Here is a 23,863-nt window from a genome sequence, read left to right on the forward strand (position 1 = left end):
TCCCCATCTAAACAGACTCTAGAGGAAGGCTGTAAAAACTGCCAAAAGCATCTTTAACAAGGTTCCAAACATGCGTTCCACATCAGAAGAGATTCCCAGCTGAAAAGTGGAGAGAAAAACACAATAGGTATCTTAGACAAACCAGAAATCTTTTGTAAAACTAAATAAATCTGGGGAAAGAAAAAGCTGTTGATGGCCATGTAAGTGGTAAGTGGTTTACATAACAGCATTTTCAATATATAAGATAATCAAGTTTCAACATCTCCAAAAAATTAATGAAAGTACTGTAATGATCCAATCCCCACTCTCATTAAAACCTTACAACTTACAAAATCTGCCTTTGATGTTACAAATGGAGATTTGCAACAAAAAAGCTCCACTAGCTCCAAAAAAGCAAAATCTGGGCTTCATCTCCTAAAAATAACTCCATGTTCATATTTATAAACACTTAGTTAAGAGGACAAAAATCCTAACACAGAGAGCTTTATCATAGAATGCCAATTGCAAAAGCTCGCTTAACTTTAAATCAACAACATATATTTATATATCTTTGTAACAAGGAATAGTCATCTGTTGTTGCTTACATGGATGTTTCTAGAGCCTCAAACTTCTCAATCCATTCATTTTTTACTGTTCACTAATCTCAGTGAGTTTGATTTAAAGTCCTTACTCAAGCAAAACTCACAGGGGACTCACTGTGAATTCTGACAAAATAAAGCTTTTGAAAGCCACACAGTTAGAAGACGACATTTTGAAAAAGAAAAAAAAAAAAAAAAAAAAGCACAAGTTAGTCAAGACTCCTATAAACAGGCAGAGTTATCACAGTGAATAATATGATAGCCCTCTTTGTTTTTACTGCAAACAATGTACATTTAAAGGAAGCTATATTTTTCCAGAAAGAAATTCTATGAATCTTTTGCTTTTTGTTTATTTCACTAGATTAAAAGGAGAAATAAAACTCTGATATTCAAGACAGAGATACCAAACATGCATAAAAGCACATGACATACTCAGGAAGGCAATTAATCTCCTGATCACATGCAACAAAACATGTGCTTGAAGTTAGATGTGCATATTCATATTTATTACAAGAACTGGAGCAATAAATATTTTATCTGGTGACTTGAAATACCAGAAAATGACTTTCTTAAACTTCTCAGAAGTATAACCCCATAACATTGTTCAAAAGCATATGCCGACTGAAAATATTTAGATATTTTAAAAAGCCTTCAAAATAAATTCAGCAAATCTTAGGTAATGAAGTCAGATACTTCCTGTTTGGTCCTTAAACTTGGCAATAAGAAAATGTACCACAAATAATCGTTCTGTACTATAGAAAACAATACATAAGAAGTTAGGGACACAATGTGTCTTTCTAAATATTAACAAAGGTAAAAAATAGTAACAAAAGTTTAACAGTAGCAATGAAATATTCTGAACATCTAACTAACAGCTGGTAGAAGTTCAGCTGGAGAATGAAAGTATTTTTTCCTGGACTTGTAACAGAAGATACAGGACATCATTTCTATTCTCAGTGGTCAGAAAGATCAGCAGTAAGTCTGAACAATGTCCAAAAAGCATCAATGATTACTTTGCTGACCAAATTGCAATAAAATAGGTATATTTGTTTGGTGGCAAACAACCTCAGTCATGAGCACAGTGTCAGGACTCTGCCCCCAGGTATTCCAAAGCATCACTGGACCCACAAAAGGCCCCAAGAAACATATACATTTGCTAAGCACTTAATTTTTCTGGTAGGTTGAGACCTGTTTTTTCCTAAATGAAGGACACAGAAAAGATTATTATGGAAAACCTCAGTCAATCCTTTCCATTAGGGAGCTTTCTGTGGGTTTCCCAACAATAGAAAGAAGCTTTTACCCCAAATTATTACATAAATATATACAATAGCCAAGATAAATATTTTGAAAAGTCTTAATACAAGCTGAAAATATTTAGCTTTCATAATTGAACAGTTGGTGTGTTATCATCACTGCTTTCCCACTATTCATAATCACCATCTGTTTATAGAAACCTTCTCTCAACTTTCATTTTAAAGTCAACTTGTCAGCCATTCAGTGGGATGCTCTTTTCATACATGCTTGCATACCACCAAGCAAAAAATGATCTTAAACGCTGATTGGGTTGTATAGCAGATAAGTTCTTCACCAGTCTCTAAAACATCCCCATAACTTTTCTAATAAAAAAGAAGAAATGGTTAAAAATGGTCAAAACCTGATACTTTTTTTTTTTTTTTTTTTTTTTTTTGGTGAGAGTAAAACAATTTCTCTCTCAAACCCATCAGCATATTCCTGGGACACCTGTTCTAGTGTTCTAGCAGGTGGCATCCTTGCCTATGGCAGGGCAGTTTGAACTAGAAGGTATTTAAGGTCCATTCCAGTCCAAGCCATTCTATGTATTCACACTGTTTTATGGTAACCAAATTGTTTACATTTCAGTAGAAAAACAAATACAGTAGGAGTAAAAATGACATCATATATCTCTTACACTGACAGAATTATGCTACAAACAAGCAGAAGTCTGAGATCTGTTTTAAAACAAGACTTATCCGTATAGAAAAAGTGAAAAAAGCATGATAAAAGTCAAATACAACACAATGTTTATCACTGCACTGACATATGTGATGAAGTCTGATTTTTTCTTCTTTTGCCAGAATTCTTCATGCTTTGATTTATCCTGAAACTACCAATATATAATAGTGGCACTATCTCCTGAGAAAGACTCTATGTAGTTCTATATTTGGGTTAGGATTTCACATAAAGGATCTCTACACGATATAAATTATGAATAAAACTAAATCTGCAGGAGAAACTTTACAATGAAGTACATTATTGAACTAAAAATAAAAATGTTGAAGCCTATGTAAAGCTAAGGTTATTATGCCAATAATTTATCTTTGCATTTTCTGGAATGCTCATCTGAAACATAGATTAAATTCATAGCCAAAGAGCTATGTCTGTTTCAGATTTATGAACGATATCATGATGCAGTAAATAATAGCAGATACCCAGCCCAGCTACTGAGTATGTTGGAATGTTGTGCACACTTACTCATGTAGTTATGGATGTATAATTTAGAGTGTTCTGTGATTAAGATGGCTATTGAAAAGTAAGTTCTCCTTTTTCGTGATATAACAGTTGGACTAGGATAAAAAGCTCTGGTCTGTTCACTCCAATCTAACTGTCTTCTGCAATCTGTAAAAGCTCCTCAGTGATGGGAGCTGGCTTGCCAAAATGTCAGCAGCAGGCAACCTTCCAATCTAAACAGACAGTGTCGCACTGTTGCCTTACTGAATTAGAGGAGAATGATACCTAGCATTCCCTCCCAAAAGAAGTCTCTTGGGATCCAAGAACAACAAATCTGACAGCATGTAAACTGGTCTGATTTTTCACTGAAGAATTCAATGCTATGTAACCTATTGTCATCAGCAAAACCTAGGATAGGACATTACTAAGATGCTGTGCTTGTGTATTCTTCTGCTCTAATCACCACACAGAGCATCCTGATACAGGCTGTGATATAAACTAAAGAGACAGAAAACACAGCAACAATGCACATGTCCAATTTCAGTCCTTATTAGGTCTGTTGGTATCAAACCTCTTGGTTGATAATAATTTACTAATGACATTCTGAATATGAGCCCTTATATTTAAATAAGCAATTAAGGACATAGCTGTTCAGAATAAAATCTGATTTAACATGAAATCAACTGTTTACAACTTAGTATTTATTAGCAGTTGGTCAATATGATATAGTGGTGCCCAAGACACATTCAGAATGCAAATCTGAGTAACAATCTTTGTTACTATGATTGTAGAATTACCATCATCAAAGTCTGCTGTTTAGATTTTCAGGCATATAGGAGGTGGAGAAAAGATAGAATGTACATGAAGGTAAATAGTATGATATGTATATCAAGCCTTAAAAGATATATTATTTGAATTTAATTTCTTCTGAAAGAGCACACATATTCAGTGTAGCATGGATTAAGAAAGTCACATATCTATGTGACATATCTATGTGACATATCTGTGTGACATATCTGTGTGACTTTCTTATGTAGATACAGATAGGATTCTCCCACAAATATTTCACTAAACTAAATATTTCTTTATATACTTTCTGTTGATTTCCTAGTTTCTTTTCAGAATAAAGAAACAAGATAGGAAAACAGAAGGACATTAGAGATGTAATTAGAAACATGACACTAGAAATACAATTTTATATTGCATTAAATTAGACTGTAGAGTAGACACAACAGAATTAAAGAGAAAACCTGCAAACTAATCAAACCATTAAAATAGTTTACTTGATATAGCCTATATGCTGTAAATTGAAATATGCATAAATTATATAGGGTATGGAAACTGTTTAAATGATGAAGAATAGCTTTAATGTTACACTAAAGGCTCTACTTGGGAGTTCTACCTTGGCTCAGGCCCAAGCCCTTTCACACATCTTTAGCAAATCCTTAATGCCTATAGACAAGAAGACATATGCATGTAGTTCAGATGGCTTTTGAAAAGAATGCATAGCTTCAGAATTACGATTATTATTTTCAGGTTTGCAATATGTGAAATATGAAGCTCAAGTGAGAATGATACCTCACTTCTACTTCTCTTCTTTTTGATGAAATGCCAGGACAGAATTCTAAGACAGGTCATCATCAAAAATTTTTCTGAAATATCAGTCCTTGCCATGTAGAGTGCAGGAGATACAGCCCAACAATTCAGGCATTTAAGCTGACATACTGGTTCCTACTTTATATTCAAAGATCACTATTGTACATATACAAATCATTTGTATTGTTACTGAGGACAGTATCAAATGTGAGAATTTGCTAATGCTTCTGAGATTCTTATTTAAAAACTAAAGAATAAGTGGCATTACATAAAAGATGTAATTAAACTAGTCATTTGTTGATAAAATACAGTTACTTTCTGCTGACATGTTCCTGAGGTTATCAAAAGCTTTGTGCTAAGAGGAAACATATCTATCTAGTAAAAAATTAAATCAAAAATCAAAAAACCAAATCAAGTAAATTCTTCCTATAAAATATGAGCATGATAAATAGAAAAAGTAGGAGTCAAAGGGAAATCTTCAGCTGTTGAGTAATTACAAATACAAACAAGCAATATGAGAGCATTTTACACAGAAACGGGAAGAGGTAATCAGTAAACAAATTCTAAACTTCTCCTTTGTTTTAGAAGATAAATTAAATACTAACACACAAGCATAAGACAACAGATGTAAGATTAGTCTGGTGTAGTATCCTGTACAGTAAGTGGCAGCATGGCAGTATTAGATAACTTTAAAGAATATGTGAAGTAACTACTGTAAAAATCTATTATATGAACTGCTGTAGGACTCACCCTGAGTTATCATTGGAATGGTATAAAACCTGAAGAAGGAGTTTTAGTATTCTCTCTTCTGATAATCTTTAATATCTTTAAAACTGTATTTTATCTCTAATTCCTGACTACTTACTGGCATCTTAGTCTCTGGTACAGGGTCTCACCATGCCTTTTGACACTAATTATCCTAAAATCAGAATATCCTGAGTTGTAAGGGAAGCACAAGGATCAATGAGTCCAACTCCTGTCTCCACGCAGGACCACACCAAAAAATCTGTCATTATAATGACTTTTTAATTATTTCCCTGCACCTCACATTTAAAATGTAGAGCTGAATAAAAAAATACATATTTTTTTCTTTGTAGAAACCAGAATAACCAGAAATCTTAAGATTTCAATTTCTATTATTTTTTCCCCCCAGTATCCTTACGCTTAGTTCTGGTTCTTTCACATGTGTGCATCTCATGGTATGAAACTCCTGTTCATTTATCTATTCCTTGTAACCTCTTTCTCACTTATTGTCTATGATAATTTCTTTCTCATTCCTGCATTCAGTCTTATCCACAATAATTAACAAGATCAAATCCTGCACTAGGACACTGGCAAAAGTCTAAGTCCCAACTTGCCAGTTCTTGTGTCTGAATTTTGAGTTGAAGATTCTCTCTCGCAGTTAAAAAAAATATTTACAAAATACATAAAAGAGAGTATGCAGAAGCGTAAGTCATGAGTATGTAAAGCAGATATATATGATAGTAAATAAAGAAAAAATACAACTATGCAACAATTATGCCTACAGTTATTGGAAGTTGTTTTATGTGGGTTTTGAAACTAACAATTTGCAAAAATATTGTTATTTATTGTCATTTAGCGAACTCAGAGGATGCAAGGAAAGATAACTGCAATGTTTAGCAGTTAACACTTTTTAATTAACCACCATAAAAACTTCCTTACTTACACAATCCATGTTAACTGGCCAATATAATTTGTATTGTCTGAGTTACTGTTTCTGTAAAGTATTAAGCAGATACTTAATAAATCCCATGACATTATTTACATGACTAAAGTTAAATATATCTTTAAAACCTTGTAAAATCAGGTTCTACAAATGGTTTCAGTTAGTTCTGAAAATTTTGTATACAGAAGAATTTTTTTTTTTTTCAAAATAATAATATTAAATACTGCTTTTGCTTCACTATCTTTTAAAACTGACTGGCCTGAAGTCTAATGATTTTTTTTAATGAATATTTATCCTCATCTATAAGATGTATGAGTCAGTATTCATAACTTCTGGAGCTGACAATATAAGTTTCTGGGATTTCTTTAATATTTGTGTTAACTGATGTAAAAGACTCTATTAGCAAATATAGTTATGAAATCTGGTGAGGTCTGTGGTAATTCCTAAATCTTGAGAAAAGCATTTTGTATTTTTGTAATGGCTTCTGTCAAACCGCTTTCTGATTCTTTCACAAATCTACTGAGACTGATGACAATTTTATCATTGTAGGAGGTCTGTAGCTATCAGAAATTACCGTGATAAGAAAGATGGCTTCTGAATTCTGTAGGGAAATTTGAAGGCCAAAAGAAAATACTTCAGTCAGAATATCTATTTAGTGGATATCAGAGCATTAAAATAACATACCTGAAAATAACATCCTGCCATTAAAGTTGACCACTACACTTTGCACAACTGGTGTTTTTTCAAAACATTTTGCTTCATTGTTAGGTGGAATTAATTGGCTTAATCGAGCCTGAAGCATACATATATGTCCAGGACTGAGTCCAATAAGAAAGAGAGTCATATCCCAGCGATTAGCACACAGAGCTGAGGGTTTTTGGCTGCCGAAGAATGTACCACTATATCTTTGCACTGTCAAAGCTTTATAATAAAATAGAACTGTTATAACCATTTGAAATTTTATCCTACTTTGCAGCTAAGGATCTCAAAATACTAACTTGCCTACAAAAACTGGGATGCTTAAGTATATGTGCCATCCCCCCGATTTTAATGTGATCTTGATCCAACAGTACTGTAATTTATAGTTTTATTATTAGTTTTTATCATGGCATAGACTGCTTGTCCTAATACTGGCTTTCTTTTTGCTGATTTTTACTTATTTTCTTTTCTTGAGAGCCTTCTAGGCTTAGTGTAGCTACAAACTGATTTGAAAAATATGTAATAGTCTGACTATTCTCCATGAACTTTTAAATATAAGTGTTAGTTTCAATATGAAAATGTATTGAAGCTTTTTATTTTCAGAAACTTTAAGAAATCAAAAAAGAAATACAAAAATATAGTTATTTGTACAATAGGGAGAAAATGCTGTCATTCTCAGAGACATAAAATAACGAAAGAGCACAGAAACTCAGTTATATTATTGCAAAGACAATTGGTCTCCCAAGATTGGGTTTAAGGCATCCTAGCAAAGCTGTATGGGTTGTATTATTAACAGTTGTTCTACTACTTTATTATTATTATTATTGTTATTATTATTATTATTATTATTATTACATTTTTTGTCTAAAGTATTCCTTGAGCACCATAACACAAACATTAAGAAAAAAAGGTTATAAGGCATTATCTTTATAACACCAATAAATTACAGAAGATTAGAAGTCCTAATGCTGCCAACATTACTGTACTAGTCTTGTGGAAGAATGTCAGGCCACTGGAAGGGACTGCAGACATATAAGGCCGCTTACAATAATCTAGAAATAACTTACTATTCATCTGTAGCCCTCACAGAAATATGAGCACAAATTTTAAAAATAAATTAATTTTAATGAAACTAAGGGAGGGTTTTTATGTCCACATTTTTCATCTTGGTTGTTGAGGACTTTATTGTTTTCGTGTCCACATGGAATATCATGGCATATCAGAATCTGACCCAAAGCTGATTGAAAAGAGGAATGGAAAGAAGGGGACAGGTTTATAGTTACTTTCAGGATGAGAAAGCCATACAATATGCAATCCAATTATATACAAAAAGTCTAATCTCAAAACAAATTACCTTTTCATGACAGAAGTCCACCTAAAATACATTATCCTAACAGGATAGGAATCAGCTACATATTGATTAACCGAAGAAAAAACTTCATTGTCATAGCAGGTTCCCTGTGCCAACCATCTGTCCCAAATTATTTTTTTCTTAATGAACAGTACTTTGTATGTTTACCTAATAAATTTTACAAAACAACTCAAGTAGAGTAAAGAATGAATAACAAAAAATGGCTTTACTAAGAGATCTTTTATCAGTTATATACGGATAAATAGTACCCATTTGCTGACAAAGGTATGGCAAATGGTAAAACTGTATTCTGGTTGTGTTAGCTTTCTGAAATGAATGCACTATTGATCAATTCAGCTCTAACTTGTTTGCAAATGATACGAGTTTTTGAACCACTTCACAAATAGTTATTTTTAAATACATCAGAACAATAATTTTGAATTTGTTCTCACTTACCAAGGTGCTGCTGCAGAAAGGTAGCATTTCAATAAAACTATTCACATGCACAAAAATGCAGTTATTTGTATTTTCTGGAACTAAGGCTTCAATTCATTTGATCACATTAATTTAGTAATAATTGCAATGATCACAGTGGTTTATTAAAAAAAAATAAATAAAAAACGTCAAAATAGCATAACATAAGCAAAATTTGTAAAGACAATCAAAAAAAGTTTGTGTTTACAATTTGATATAAGAGCTAGAAGCGTAATTACTGAAATCTCATTCTATTTGAATATAACGTTTCTCTCCTAGGCTGAAAGATTTAAAGTGTTTATTGTTGTTTTAGGATATTGTATGATTAATAATGCTTGCACAGAACTTCTTTCAATATCTACTGTTCTGGTTTAGATTTTTATTTTTATTTTTTGTTTAAAGTCACTACCTCCAAATCTTTTTGGGAAAAATCACAGAATCACAGAATTTCTAGGTTGGAAGAGACCTCAAGATCATTGAGTCCAACCTCTGACCTAACACTAACAGTCCTCCACTAAACCATATTGCTAAGTTCAACATCTAAACGTCTTTTAAGGACCTCCAGGGATGGTGACTCCACCACATCCTAATATTTTTTATGAGTTATGCTTAAAAAATGGTTTTCTGAGAACAAATTTACTTGAAGATTTAAAGGCTTGCAGCTGAATTTATATTCCATTTTTGGAGGACTGTTCAACAGAGGATTCACATCAGTTTGTTAAAGCCATCGGCGCCTTGAGAGGGCTATAAATTTAAATTCCTGAATTTGCAGATACAGAATTAGCACAATACCGCTGGTATTAAATAAATAAATTAAAATAAATAAATAATAATAAAATAAATAAATACATAAATAAAAACTGGTTCTGTTACACATTTGATAATATGCTGAAGATCATACTGAAATAACCCAATAACTGCTCACTTAATTACACTAACCTGTCTGTCTGGAAAGAAAAGGCAGTCTGTTAACTGAAGAGCTGAGATCTTTTGCCTCTTTCAGGCTAAAGCAGTTAGATGGGCTCCACTTTTCTTCCAAGTTTATAGAAAGAGACTGCTCCAAGGCTGTAGAACCAGCAGAGGCAACATTAAGCTGGAAAAGGGCATCTTGTGCTTTCTTTTTCTCTTTTTTTAGCATATTTACTAGAATATCTGCAAGATACATTAAGGAAATCATCAAGGGTTTCTTCTATGTAGCAAAAATCTTATTTGTTTATCCCTAAGTTTTTTTTTATTCAAGTGGAACAATTCACATATGGAAGCCCATTTGTGAATGTGAATTTAGAGATGGGCATATTTTTTTATAAACATATCCAGGCACCCTAGTTTTTGCAAAACAGCAGAATCATTTCTACCAGGCACTAATAAATTCACACATCACCACAAATGCTGATCCCATTAAATCAGTGCTTGATAAAAATATTTACAGGCAAACGGAAATGAAAACTCTGATAACTTATTGACATTGTGTGACACTCTCTTTTTTACTCTTTAAATTCTTTAAACAAAATCTCCAAAGAAAAGAAAATAAACCTTTAACTTACAGGTATATTGGCAAGAGTATCACATTTGTAATCTTTTCACAATAAGAAGGCTTACTAAATAGTAGAACAGGTATTTAGGAAATAAAAAAAAACACTACATATTTCTTCCATATTTACATTTATATTTACATCCACATTTTATATTTCTACATATTCATTAGAAGTATATTTCATAGAAATATATTTTGCCTAACAGCAGATAGAGGGCTTACAATGAAAATTGTGTTTACATTCAGCCAAAACCACATGACTTCCTGTGATATATATATATATATGTATATATGTATATATATATATATATATGTATATGTATATTATATATACATATATACATATCACATATATACATATATATATATATATATATATTTTTTTTTTCATTCTAATCCTAATTAATCTTCTAAATGAACCACAGAAAATGTGAAGTAGTCTTTGGGGAATATTAATAACTATATTAATAACTAAATTAAATTAACTAAATAAATTAATAACTAAACTGGGTAGCAATAATAAAACACTTTACAATTCAGTTATGATTGACTAAAAAGCTTCAATACTTCCCATCATTTTATCACAGTAGTCATGTTATTAAATCTCTAATGATGATGTACTATCACTTAGAGGCTGCATACTGAAAAATAGTTTTTGTTCAAAGTTTTATACTTTATGTACATACTATACTATACCCACATACTCTTATGTGGATTTTCCCAACATGCTTCTTCCTTGTACTTCAGTAAACAAAGCCATATATATCTATCAAGTACAGGAACATTTGATACAGATGCTTTGCTTTTTCTCATTAGCAACTTCATACCAATTAAATCATTTATATCAGGAAGAAATGTTTCTATACATTCAGAAGCATACCCAGACCTGAAAACTGATACCAAAATTGAGCAATTTTTTTTTTTTTTTAAAAAGGATCATTCAGTATTATGACTAAAACTGTTTTAAAGTGCCCCTTGGAATGCAAAAATTTTCTGTGACAAAACAAAAATTGAGAAGCTTTCCTGCCACCTCAGTTCAGACTGGTAACATGCTACATGCTGTGGTCTGCCCACAGCTCTGTCAGCCAGCTAAAAATAACTCCCTACCTTCATCATGCAATGGTACAGCTACTCCTGTCTGCTGTGAGGCCCTGAAATGGATAAAGCACATCTGAGCAGTTTAATATTTTTACATGCAAAAGGCCTTAGCTTTAATTTAATTTTTAAAGCTGCATGTTTTGTAAGGTAATAAATTTATATAGTATCAGAATTTCCTGTTCTACAAAAAAGGTTTAATTTGCTTGAGGAAAGTGTTTTAGGTGTGGCTTTATCCACAGTATTTGGATCTTGGCTGGACCATTCTAAAGATAAGTGGTGCCTGAATCCAGACTTTTGGTTTGGGTCACAATTGAAATAGAAGCAGGTGCAAAGTAGGGGTCCTGCCACATAAAAGTTGGGAACTAAGTAATTGCTTTAACACAATGGGGTCAATAGAGAGAAATTCTTTTCATACAGCCAACTCCTATCTCACACACAGAAAAAAATACTGTAGCCACCTCAGCTGAAATCCAAATAATATTTTTCCTTCACAAAGGATACTGATCTCATTGTCTCTTTGCTGCAGAAGTTCTTTTAGTTTTTTCAACTCTTCTTTTCCTGCTGCTTTGTTAGTGTCTTTTTCTTCAGAGATGTGTTGTGAGACTGTTTTTTTATCAGAAATCTTTGAATGGTTCATTAGTTGCTATCAGAAGAAACAAACAAACAAAAGGTATGCTCCTGTAACCTTACCTCCAGCTATGTATTTATTTTACTCTGTAACTGTCTAGCTGTTTCTGCAAAGGAAAAGGCCTGTCTAGACTCTTGAGAGAACAAACTCATCATCAGTTGACTGTCAAGTTGTATGCATTGCATTAAGAGTAAGGCAAGTTGTATTAGTTGACCTTCACTACCAAACACAAACTACTTTACTCTTTCTACACATAAACTCAAGTGTTCTCTACCATTACAGTGCTTTCACCATTAACAATATAATTATTAAAAGACAATAAGGTCAGGAATGTTTACACTATTATATCAGAAAGCTCTATCCCAAAATACAAAGTATATATTACCTTCTATTAATTTCTGTTGTTCCTACTTCAAGTGTATATTTCAACAATTTAGAAGGGCTTACAACACTATTACAACAGTTAGTGTAACAGATTCAAGGATATGGTATTTTTATTTATTTTTTAATCTCTTTTGATTTGTCAAAAGTAAAGATTCCATAGTGCTCTGAATACATATGAATGTATCTATCCATTTACAAATAACTTGTAATGGATTTATTCAAATAACTTGCAGTCCTCTTTTATAAGTTACCACATGCTGAGATGCTTGCTGGTTTTTCTACACAATTCTTCTACATTTTTCTAATTAAATTTGAAATTCCTATCAGTCCTCCCTGCATTGCACAGTTTGTTTTATCCTTTTCCAATGCCTCTCAACCGTACTGCATTTCTTTTGACTCTTTTCAACTGTAAATGCCTTCAAATAATTTTCAGTCCCAGATGCACTTTCACTATGTTTAAAATAAATACCTTCACATGAGAGAAGCAGTACTTGATCTTGCGCATGTCTGCACCAACATCCAGCGTGCTTTCAGGATCGTTATCTTCCAGAAACGTTTCAATTAACTTATCCAACCTGAGAAGACATAACATTTTTAAGGGGAAAAATAATCACAAACAAGCAGACAACTCTTTAAAGAATTTAAAGATCTTCTTACATTAAGAATTAGAAATTAAGAATTTAAATTAAGAATTTAAATTAAGAATATAAAGAATTAAGAATTAGAATTCAATTAAGAATTTAAAGATATTTTGACAAACCTTTGTCAAATTCTGATTCACCAAGCTGACTGATATTAGCAGGCTATTTCTATTAGCAGGCTATTTCCTTCAACATCTTTGCAATTACAGGGTATTTTTGTGCCTGATATTAAAACCTGGATTTGATACTGGAGATTGTACAACTGCATATTAAAAAATACTTTCACATACTAATGCATAGTTTTAGAACTGAAAGCAATGAAGAAGTAATCTTTAGTTCTTCTAATTTATTTTATAACCTTCTGTTCTCCTGTCATCTAATAATTAACATGATCTAAAGCCTGTCCTCTCAGAAAACATAACAGATGAAATTTTTAGAGACTTTGTGCATAGGATTTTTAATATCTACGGTTATTGTCAGAAGGTAAAACTATTTATTTTTATGTTACAAGAATCAGCTGATAACATAACTTTCATAAATAAAATTGCTTGCTCCAAATACCATGCAGAACATCTAATTTTTTGATGCAGATATTTACATATTTCTCAAAGACCTACTGCTCTTCTGATTAATGGAACGTAGTCAGAGCTTCATTCTCTTATAATTTATACTTATTTAACAAGCACCTGACAACATCTCTGTAGGCAGAAGTAATTCTTATTTCAATAAATCAGTCTTCATAAGAAAATCTGGCACACAGGAACATCCTTCTGCTCTTTCAAAACCAAATTAAAATATTTGGACTGGAAACCTACACAATATACCATCCCTTTGAGCTGGATGTCACAGCTATATGCATAGAGTCAGATTTTCTCTTGCATGCTTTCTTATCACCTCCCTGGGTTTTGTGTTCCAGAATGTAAGAAAAAGGAAAAGGACAGAGGACCTCTCAACCAAAATCAGCCCCTAACCCACTTACTAAGATATGCTTCTGGAAAATAGCAAGTGCAAGTTTGACCTCCATCAGCTGGTTTTTGATTAAAGGCCCATGCTTCTTGACAAATGCTGTAACCATTAAGGTAACAGGCAAATGGTGGGCAACAACTGCAGTCACATGTCTTGTAAATAATAATTCTATGATTTTAACTGTTTATTTAGGTTACTGTCCTCAGAAGATGATCTTAGGTGAAGCTGAGTGAGCTGCTGTATCTAAAATAATTGCATTTATAGCCAAATGGTCACAGAAAAGTAGGAGTTCAGAACTATGTCTGTGCCTAGCATTTTTTTGACTAGTTCTGTTCATCTCCACACATAATACTCATGCCTTCTGAATGTCCCTTAATAGTCACTTATCCTCTTCAATTACAGGATTGGGAATATTATTGCTATTTGATTATCTTAAGCATTTTGCTGTAACTCCATAACCAAAATTTTAGTCATTATAATATTACAGTATCTAAAGCTGGCCCTAGAGTAAGCGGTTGGGAGATTGCCCTGGTTTTGAATACTTATTTTACTAAGACTTGGCACATTACTATATTGTAATAACAATTCTTTGTGAGAAGATGAAACTATGAGATGCATGACAAACAGAAAAAACAAACAAACAAACAAACAAACATTATTTTTAGAAGAAAAATACCTGGAAACTAGGAACTGTATGACAGTATATCATAACAGACAGGTTTGGTTATTTTTCTCCTCCAGATTTCACCATGAAAAAGTGCCAATACTCAAAACAGGGGAAAAAGAATACAGCAACCCTCAGGTAGTTTCTGATAAACTGTGCTTTCCCATTTTCATCACTTTAGTTAAAGAACAAGAGATTGTTTATACCAGTCGTATTTGCAAAATTAATGACTTTTGAATTTATGGAACACCCCCTGAAGACAATGTGAACTTTACATGTGGAGGGCTTAAAAGAGAGGATATTTAAAGATAAATATAAGTTACAAACGCATTATTGGCATTGATCATCTTCTCACATTAAAAGACTACAAAAACTGCTGGACAAAAGATACCAGAATTCTACTTATTGCTACATGATTTTTTACTCATGAAGAGTTCAACAACAACAACAACAAAAAGTCAGAAAAAAAAAGAGTCCTGTTGTACAAGAGGATATTCATATACTCTCTACAAACACTATGACCAGGAGAACTAACCCTTCATACATGGAGGCAGGCATTTGTTTAACGGGAATAATAAGCAACTGGGAAAAGACAAACATTTGCACTATTGAGAACACTATATAGTGATTATACGACACGGAAAGAATCAGTATTTGTCAAAATCCTAAGCACCATATTGATTTCAGTGAATAACAGGAAACAAAAATATTTTTTATAACTAGACTGTCTAGACTGACTATATGAAGTCATCTATAAAAATGAGCCTTCAATCTTGAACTACAATGTAGAAAGGAGATATTTTACCCTGAGTAAGATTACCTGTTTGCCACGGTCTTAGCCATTCTCAGGTTACCATGGATTTAGGCTATGGAAATCAATCAAAAAAATTACACTAACTTCCACCATTACCATTACTAGAATAACATGGCAGAAAGTTAAAATATTTCAAGAGGAAAAAAGAATATAGAATCCTTGTTTAAAAAAAAAAAAAAAAAAAAAAAAAAAAAAGCTCTACTTTTGATTGCCAGTTGAGAGTCAAAGTTAACTTGTCAAGTGTAATGAGTTAGACAAGCTGGAGTTATAGATATGATCTTCTATTTCTTGATTCTTATGCAACTTTTAATATGTTTGGCATTTGTGAAAAAAATGTAACAGCATAATTCATTTTTTTGGTGTCTCAAAGACTACATGGAAGGCAAAACAGGTCTAAAACACCAGACTAAGTCAAGTCTGAAATAGCAGACCATAAATCAGAAGTTTAGAATTAAGTTTCATCGCCAATTGGTGGAAGCTGCAGAATCTTCAGTGTATTTTTAGATACTTTTCTAAAATTTCAACTTTAAGAATTAGAACAAGCACAGACTAGCCTAGCCTGAACACTACAGAAATAAACAAACAAACAAGTAAATGAAAAGGGAAGAAAAAAAAAGATCCCCCCATCTCCATGAATGCCCGCAGATGAAATCATGTACCCCTTACTTTTTTTTAGGTTTCCATGTAAAAGTTACAATGACATATATAAATGACATATATTAAAAAATACAATGATGTAAATAAAATATGTGAAAACTAGACCACAGAATCACATAAATTAGAGCTGTAAAATATTTAATATATGTATATTGGACATCTACAATTACAACTCCAACAAATTCTTTCTAGTCAAAGCATCACATAGAGGCAGTAGTTATCCTCCTATTAAAAGAGGCAGAGCAAGAAAAAACATTTTTGCAAAAAGTAAAGGAAATCCAAAATGATTTTTGGTTTTCCTTCAGTTACCTTCAAAAGAAGGAGAGTGACTTTCTCCTTTGCAATAATTATGTACTAAAAGATGGTTACCTAATCTCTGATCCTTAGTTCTTTAACAGATAAATGCATATTTAAGCTATTTTCCTCTAACCAAAAGCTGTCACAAGAATTTATGTCTGCAAGTATCAAACTTGAAAACCTTGTAAAGCAACCCAGCCATGAACAACATCTAGTTGTGCCTAGATGTTCAAGAGGAACAAGAGAGTATCTATCCAACAAACTCCCTACAAAATCTTGCTTTAGTTGTTCTGCCTCAGCCCTGAAATGATCTACGTTGACCTCTCTTAAGTAGTATGTTCTGTTTCTTGTTTCTAGTTCATTTTCAAAAAGACCTGAGTAACCAGTCCATAAATGCAGTAATGATGAACTTCTATCATTATGCCAAGGATAGCAGGTTAATATTTGCATGCCCTCTCAAGAAGAAATTAGGAAAAATCTGCCCAAAGAAGAGACTTTTCAAAATGGATTTTCAAAAAGAATGAGCAGGCTTGGCAAAGACCATATTACATATTTGAAGCATTTCTAAGTTTGTGACCAAGTTCTTCAAAAACATCTTGGGCTGAACATAATGTCCCTATTCCACCCACTGCCAAAAACGGGAAAACACTTTAGAAAAATCAAAGGTAGTTGTGTATGTAGGTTCTATGACATGGTTAAGGGTTCCAAGGAAATTCATAAACCGGGGCGGTGAAAAAAAAACAACACATAGTTTTTAAATCTTAAAATGAGAAACAGATAGAATCAAACAGAAAAAAACAACCCACGCAGAAACATACAAAGAAACCATTCCAATGTAGTATTTATGAACACTGTTGTATGCAGTATGAGATTTTTTTTTCCTTCCTTGACTTTATTTATGCAGACCAGCACTATAGTAGTTCCGTTTTTTTTTTTTTACTTATATGACACTGACCACAGAACGTGTTTTTTGTTGTTGTTGTTTTGTTTTGTTATTATACTCCTTTATTATCAACATAAAATGCAGTTATTATAACCTCTTAGTTATACAACCTTCAGTGGCAAAAATCAAATCACCCAAGTAAAATGAAAATTAACTAAAATTAATCAACTCAAGGACCTACTAATGAAATAATAACAATAAAAAGCCTAGTAGCAAATGCAACTCGCTGGTGCAGAAACTCGAATATAGAGAAAGCCTCTAACACCAGGAATTTTGTTTCACATTGGAGTAACCTTTATAGAAAATAATTAGCCCTTAGCCACCTTACTAAGCTTAGCTTAGGAAGTTGAAGAGCACTAACGCCAACAGGAAAAAAGAAAGGATGTAAACAGTTTTTAATTAACTGAAATTCAATAGAAACCTAGTCATGTGGTGAGCTGCAAACAAAGAAATGAAAATAACTGAACTGCTTACAAGTCACACTTAATTGCTTCAGTGAAAATCTGCAGCATATACCTTTATTTCAGAATTTGATGTTCAATTTTAATGTAAGACAGTCAATTTAAGCTATTTCAATGTTAGAAGATGCTACATTAATCTGATATACAACCACCTAGCCACAGGAAACTGTCAGTGAAAGTACTCAACTAATATAAAAACAAACACACAAAAACAACAAACGAAACCTGAAAAGTATGCTTGAGAAATGTTAAAATCTTTGATTCTACATAGAAACAAATATGAAACCAATAAAGTCTTTCATTTTTTTGTAATAAATATTGTTAACAAGCAGGCTGCTGCATTATTTGTAAGAAGTTACACACCGTTAAAGGTTTATTAATATTATTACAGCAACTAAAGCCAGGTGGGGGAATGCTAGGTTCTGCTCTATTCTATTCTTAGCTTCTGCCTAGCTAAGACAGCAGGCCTAACTTACACTAACAGGAGCAAGAGTGTACCGAAGTCTAGTGCCAGAATCCTGCTGTATCAGGAAGAATAGTTCTTCCAACAGAAACTCCCTGAAGGAAAAAGAATGTGAAAGTATCAAATAAAGACAAATTTTATGTGAAAAACAACTGTAAACAAAGAATGGGGTTTTCTTTCTCAGTGCTCATCAGAGAAACAAAACAAAAACAGACAAATGAAACAACAGAGAAAACAAGAGTAAAAACTTCCCACCAGAAAAGAAGTGAATCATTTTCTAAGTTAATGCCAATGGAACAGTATCCCATAATTTATGATATGAATTTAAACCCCACTTTTATATTTGGTTTATATTAACGTAGTACAAAAAGAAAGGCACTACAATGCTGATTCAGTTGAGTTTGAATAACAATACCTGAATGAAAACACGAGTCTGTTCTTACTGTGATGCCGGGATGCACACTCAGAGAAAACCAGTCATGAACAGTTGGGGTGAAAACTTATTAAACTAACAGTGGTCTCTGGTTAGTGACTGTGAATCAGTCACAAAGTCTTGGTCTATCATTCCCCTCTTTATAACATTCTTCCTAAGAAAGTAAACACATATAGAACTGCAGCTCACAGACAGCTTTTACATTATCAATTTTATTTCTCTTCTGTTACTTTCCACTCGTCAGGATTCTTTCTTTAATGAAGCCTGCTTACCATTTAGACCACAGAAAAATCACAAAAGCTTTCTATACGCAGTATTTTAGGTTCCAAGCAATTTTACTGATAGCACAACTCCAGATTGGTAAGATGAGCACTCTGCTACTTCAGTTTTACCTGCTCACCAAAAAACAGATTTTCATCTTAAAAACAAACAAACAAAAACAAGCAAACAAAAAAAATCCACTTCTGAATCAGTCTTGTGTTTCCATGAAACAGGATGCAAATTACACAGCTGAAATGCATCAGAAAAGTATTCCTAGCCAACTGAGAGTATGTTTTTAAAGTTTAGAGCTCTCAGTAGCATGCAGGATGCAGGATCTAAAAACACATATTTGGAAGGACTCGTTTTGACCTTGTTTTATGTGCCATGATTCATTTCTAGGAGAGCTTGCCTTTTAACCCTGATCACCATCACTATGTATCATCTATCAAAATTAAGTTCACTTAAAGAACAATTAATTTTGTGTGTCAACCATGAACTTTATGACAAGTAAAATGGAAATCCAAGTGTGTGAAAAATAGACTGTTAACAAAGAAGCTACTGAAACACCTGAGATCAGCAGAGAGGTTCCTTCAACTAAAGAAGTTTGCTTACCTAGACTTCTGCAATAGATTTCCTATAAAATGATGTTATGAAATATCTTGGAGACCTCTAAAATGATTTTCCTATAGAGGCCAAATGGATAATGCCTCCTTCATGGCTCCAATGATGACATTATTGACACAATTAATTGTCTGCACATTATCAGGCCTATACTTGGAGGTATCTATAGCACATATCTCATCAAGTCAGGCAGCAAGCTTGAGAATCTGGAAAAAAAGTGCCAGCCAGCAGAAAACAGCAAGAGCACAACTAGGAGGCACATACTTTCTGAAGAAGGAATAGGGCATTTTCAGGCCGTAGTAGAATATATCTCCCTCAAGTTCCACCAACATCCCCAAACCAAAAAGCCACATATATAGTCAAAATTTGAAGTTCTAAAACACGTTATATATTTATAAAAAGAACAGATGAATAGAACAGGAGAACAGAGCAATATGGCCAACTGAAAAGAGAGCAAAAGCATTTTCTTACCTATTGAGTAGAAACAGATTTACAAATATCATACACAGTTTGCTAACACTGTAAGCAGCAATTAGGTTTTATATGTTGCCTGTTTACATAACCAACAGGTTGGCGTCCAAAGAAATTACCTAAATTCAATCTGGCAAGGAATCAATCATTTGGATTTTTTTCAGTTGTATATAAATGGCAAAAAATATGCAAATAAGGCTTCTAATTTTATAAAGCAATCAAACAGTATCATACCCACAGATAAATTATTAACATTCAACACTTGCACTGCGAAGGAAAGAAGCATACATTTCCTATTAGAGATATCATTCTCTTATTAAATATACTGGCAAAGTCATTTTTGCTACCTCCTATGTAAAGAGATCCTTCTGAATTAGAAGGATATACATGTAATATGACACATGTAAAGAGTTTCTACACAGTTGAAAATCACTCATTCCAGTGATGCAACACACACAGATCTAAATCTCTACATGAATAAATCAAGGGGAGATCTGGCAAGGACTGTGAAATGATCAAGACTATCTCATACAGGTTAAAAAATGTCTACAGTAATGCTATGCATGAAGAGTTTTTGCAGAGAATAAACGTCAGGTAGATAGCAGAGTGTATATTTTTTTCTTCTTGAACAGCATTTTGTAATAACAAAGCAAAAGCACATACATAAAGCAATGCTACTCACTACCTGCTAATTGTGGCCACAATGGTAATACATAGAGTACATCTAAAAGTACAAATAGAAAACTAATCTTCAGACTATCAAAAAAAAAAAAAATCTGATTAGAAACTAACAAGAACTTGAAATATAAAGGAAGAACAAGGGACAAACGCACCAATCAAACAAGGAAGTCAAAAGGTCTCATACAGATGAATACTGAGACATTTCTACAGTATACATGTAGATGAGAGAGGTTTTGTAAAGATTAACTGTTTTTTATTAGATATCAGCTCTAAAGAAAAAGTTTTACAGAAAGTATTTAAAGTGCCAAGAGACAGAAATATATGTTTAATGGTACTTAGTAGCACCTCAGATGACCAGACATTCAATGGATTTAAGTGAGAGTTCAAAAATCAGCTATGAACAGACATGTTTGAACATATCCCTTCATAAATTGTTACCATGAGTTTTTGTTTTTTGTTTTTTTTTTAAAAAAAAAAAGGAATCTGACCTTGCTGTGCTGTCACAGAAGATTTCATAACATTTAAGAGAAAAAAAACAAGTCCTCTCATGAAACACATTGATTTAACAGGATTCTAAATCAGGCACCTAAACTTGATGTTAGTGTAAGATATTTTAAACCTACAGTTAAGGTAGCTTCTCTTGAATATTTCCTACACAGTATATGTCAGTCAGCCAGCTAACTTCTGCACAAATCTACTCTCCTGTATTGACATAAACCAAGGTAATATGCTTCTATTTCTTCCACCTTGCAACAGAAATTGAACACTGACATCAACGAATAAGAACATTTGCTCTGCTTTGTAAATTAAACCATTGGTCCAATAGCTTAAGCACAAGTAACTATTAAAAACTCTACAATGTACAACAGTGCAATATTGTCAGTGCCATGATAGCATACAGATGTCACAACGTTGAAAGAAAAAAAGAAAGACAGAAAGAATTAATGAGAAATCCAGGGTATGAGTAAGATGAACAATATATGAGTGCTTAAGTAAAAAATAGAAGCGTCTGTAATAACATATATATCTGAAAGAAATAAGGTAAAGTTATTAATAAATTAAAGTGCTAAGCCAGGACTTCCGTCCCTGTTACCAGAGAATTCCAACTGGCAAAGGCTCTGGGAGCGTGGGTGCTCTGGAGCACAGGACTTTGATTCAAAATCCTGACTTTCTGGGCACACATTGTAAATTGCTAGTGAGCTCATTTACAACAACAACAACAAAAAAATATCCCAGATGATTCAAACGAAAAGGACTCTCCCTTTTACTTTTGGCATGTTTCTTACAAAAAAGATTAAAAAATAAGAATAATTTCAATGTTATTTTACCCCATTCTAAAGCATAATACAGAAACCTATGGGGGTATAGTTTCCTTCTGTTTGTGATCTATGATATTCGCTGTATTTTTATTTCAATAATGCAAAGTGTTCTTTTTTTTCCTTTTTTTTTTCTTTTTTCTTTTTTTCTTTTTTCTCTCTAAACAAGGCACTAATTCTCTAGCTTAAAGAAATATTTAGAGATCAGCCCTTTACAGCTGAGGAAGTAGATAGTGTGATCCAAAGCAAGCAATACAGATTTTGGAAGCATTTTACGAACTATGTTTTGGGCCACTTTTGTAGCATAGCTGCATTTTTTATGCCATGCTTTTTAAATAAACAGATTGAGAGTGGCAGAATTAATGTATGTTTAACATTTATGAGAATAAAATAATAAAACCAAAAATATGACATAATAAGTAGTTCTTACCATTTTACAGAGAATTCTGAAGTAAGAATTCTAGACAGCTGTGCCTTTATTCACAGGACTGATCATTCATAAGTGAAGTCAAGAGCATTTGTTTTCCATTTTGTTGTAAATTTAATGAATGACTGTGACATTGTAGTGGTTATGATGAAAGTCTGTTTGACCTTTTTTCCCCCTTTCATTAAATAAAAAAAATAATAATCTGAAGACATTTCTAGTGAAGACATTTCTAGATTCAAGTGAGAAAAAAAGAATGAAGAAAGAACTACAGCTTGTTCACAAAATATCTTAAAAAATCTAACAGTCTGAACTGCAATGAGTAGCCTACTGACTTTATTTCGAATACCCTGAAAGTAAGCAAGTGGAATGAAGCTCATAGTTATACTAAACATTTATTACAACAAAGTAAAGAAACATACAAAATACCATTTTGTATGATATTAATACTTATTTCCAGGGCAATCAATAGCACTTATTTATTGCAACTCTTGTACAGAGCCAAAGCCTATGCATTATCGTGACCAGAGGTGAAAAAATAGTATTGGTTCTACACATGCACTCAATAGATCTAGTTTCATTCTGGCATCCATCTTCTACCAAAAAGTACCTGAGAAAAGAATCTGGGCAGAGACAACAAAATTAATATGTACCTAGTGCATGGAGTTTTGATTGACATGTTTGGTACCTTTGATCAATGAATAAATACAAAAATTGGCATGGAACTGTCTTTCAAAAGACAAATTTTGCTTTGACCTCTCTTGAATTGATGAATCAGAATAAGAATTAAACACACAATAAATATACATTAAAATATATTTAGTAACACTTACTAACTAATTTCCTCCTTACAACTAGACTTTTGTAAAAGTTTAAGACTTTTGAAAACAACTATGCATACTTGAACTATTTATGTATATGTGTATGCATACATATGCAAGCCAAGATACAGTTTATTTAAGTTTAAACAGAAGATATCTTAACTGAGTAGAAATGTCCAAATAGCATTTGAAATCTATAATGACCCTAATTATAATTTCCCTTCTGGCCGCATTAAAAAAGCATCAATCAAAAAAAGAATATTCTTTCTGGAATCCTCTAAAGTACTAATCCCCCTAAGAATTGTTATCAAGTGGTGACTCTGAATAAAGTGCAACATAGCATGTTGTGCTATCACCTTTGCCATGTTTCTTTTCCTCTTCTGTTTGTCATAACAATCTGATCCATCTCTCTCCCATTCAGCAATATTATTTAA

The 23,863-nt window shown here is 32.7% G+C and overlaps 1 protein-coding gene across 6 annotated transcripts in view; it reads right to left on the minus strand.

The window, feature by feature from the left end:
• KIF6 (kinesin family member 6) overlaps positions 1-23,863 on the minus strand; it is a 175,984-nt gene that overhangs the window by 89,184 nt on the left and 62,937 nt on the right. For all 6 annotated transcript variants that reach the window (XM_068676590.1, XM_068676586.1, XM_068676591.1 and 3 more), the window contains 3 exons: positions 12,965-13,070; positions 11,985-12,126; positions 9,791-10,003 (listed from right to left, as the gene is read on the minus strand). In XM_068676590.1, the coding sequence (XP_068532691.1) occupies positions 9,791-10,003; positions 11,985-12,126; positions 12,965-13,070 (461 nt within the window). The remainder of the gene's footprint in view (positions 1-9,790; positions 10,004-11,984; positions 12,127-12,964; positions 13,071-23,863) is intronic.

Source organism: Anas acuta, chromosome 3, assembly GCF_963932015.1.
Source record: "Anas acuta chromosome 3, bAnaAcu1.1, whole genome shotgun sequence".
Taxonomy (NCBI): Eukaryota; Metazoa; Chordata; class Aves; order Anseriformes; family Anatidae; genus Anas; species Anas acuta.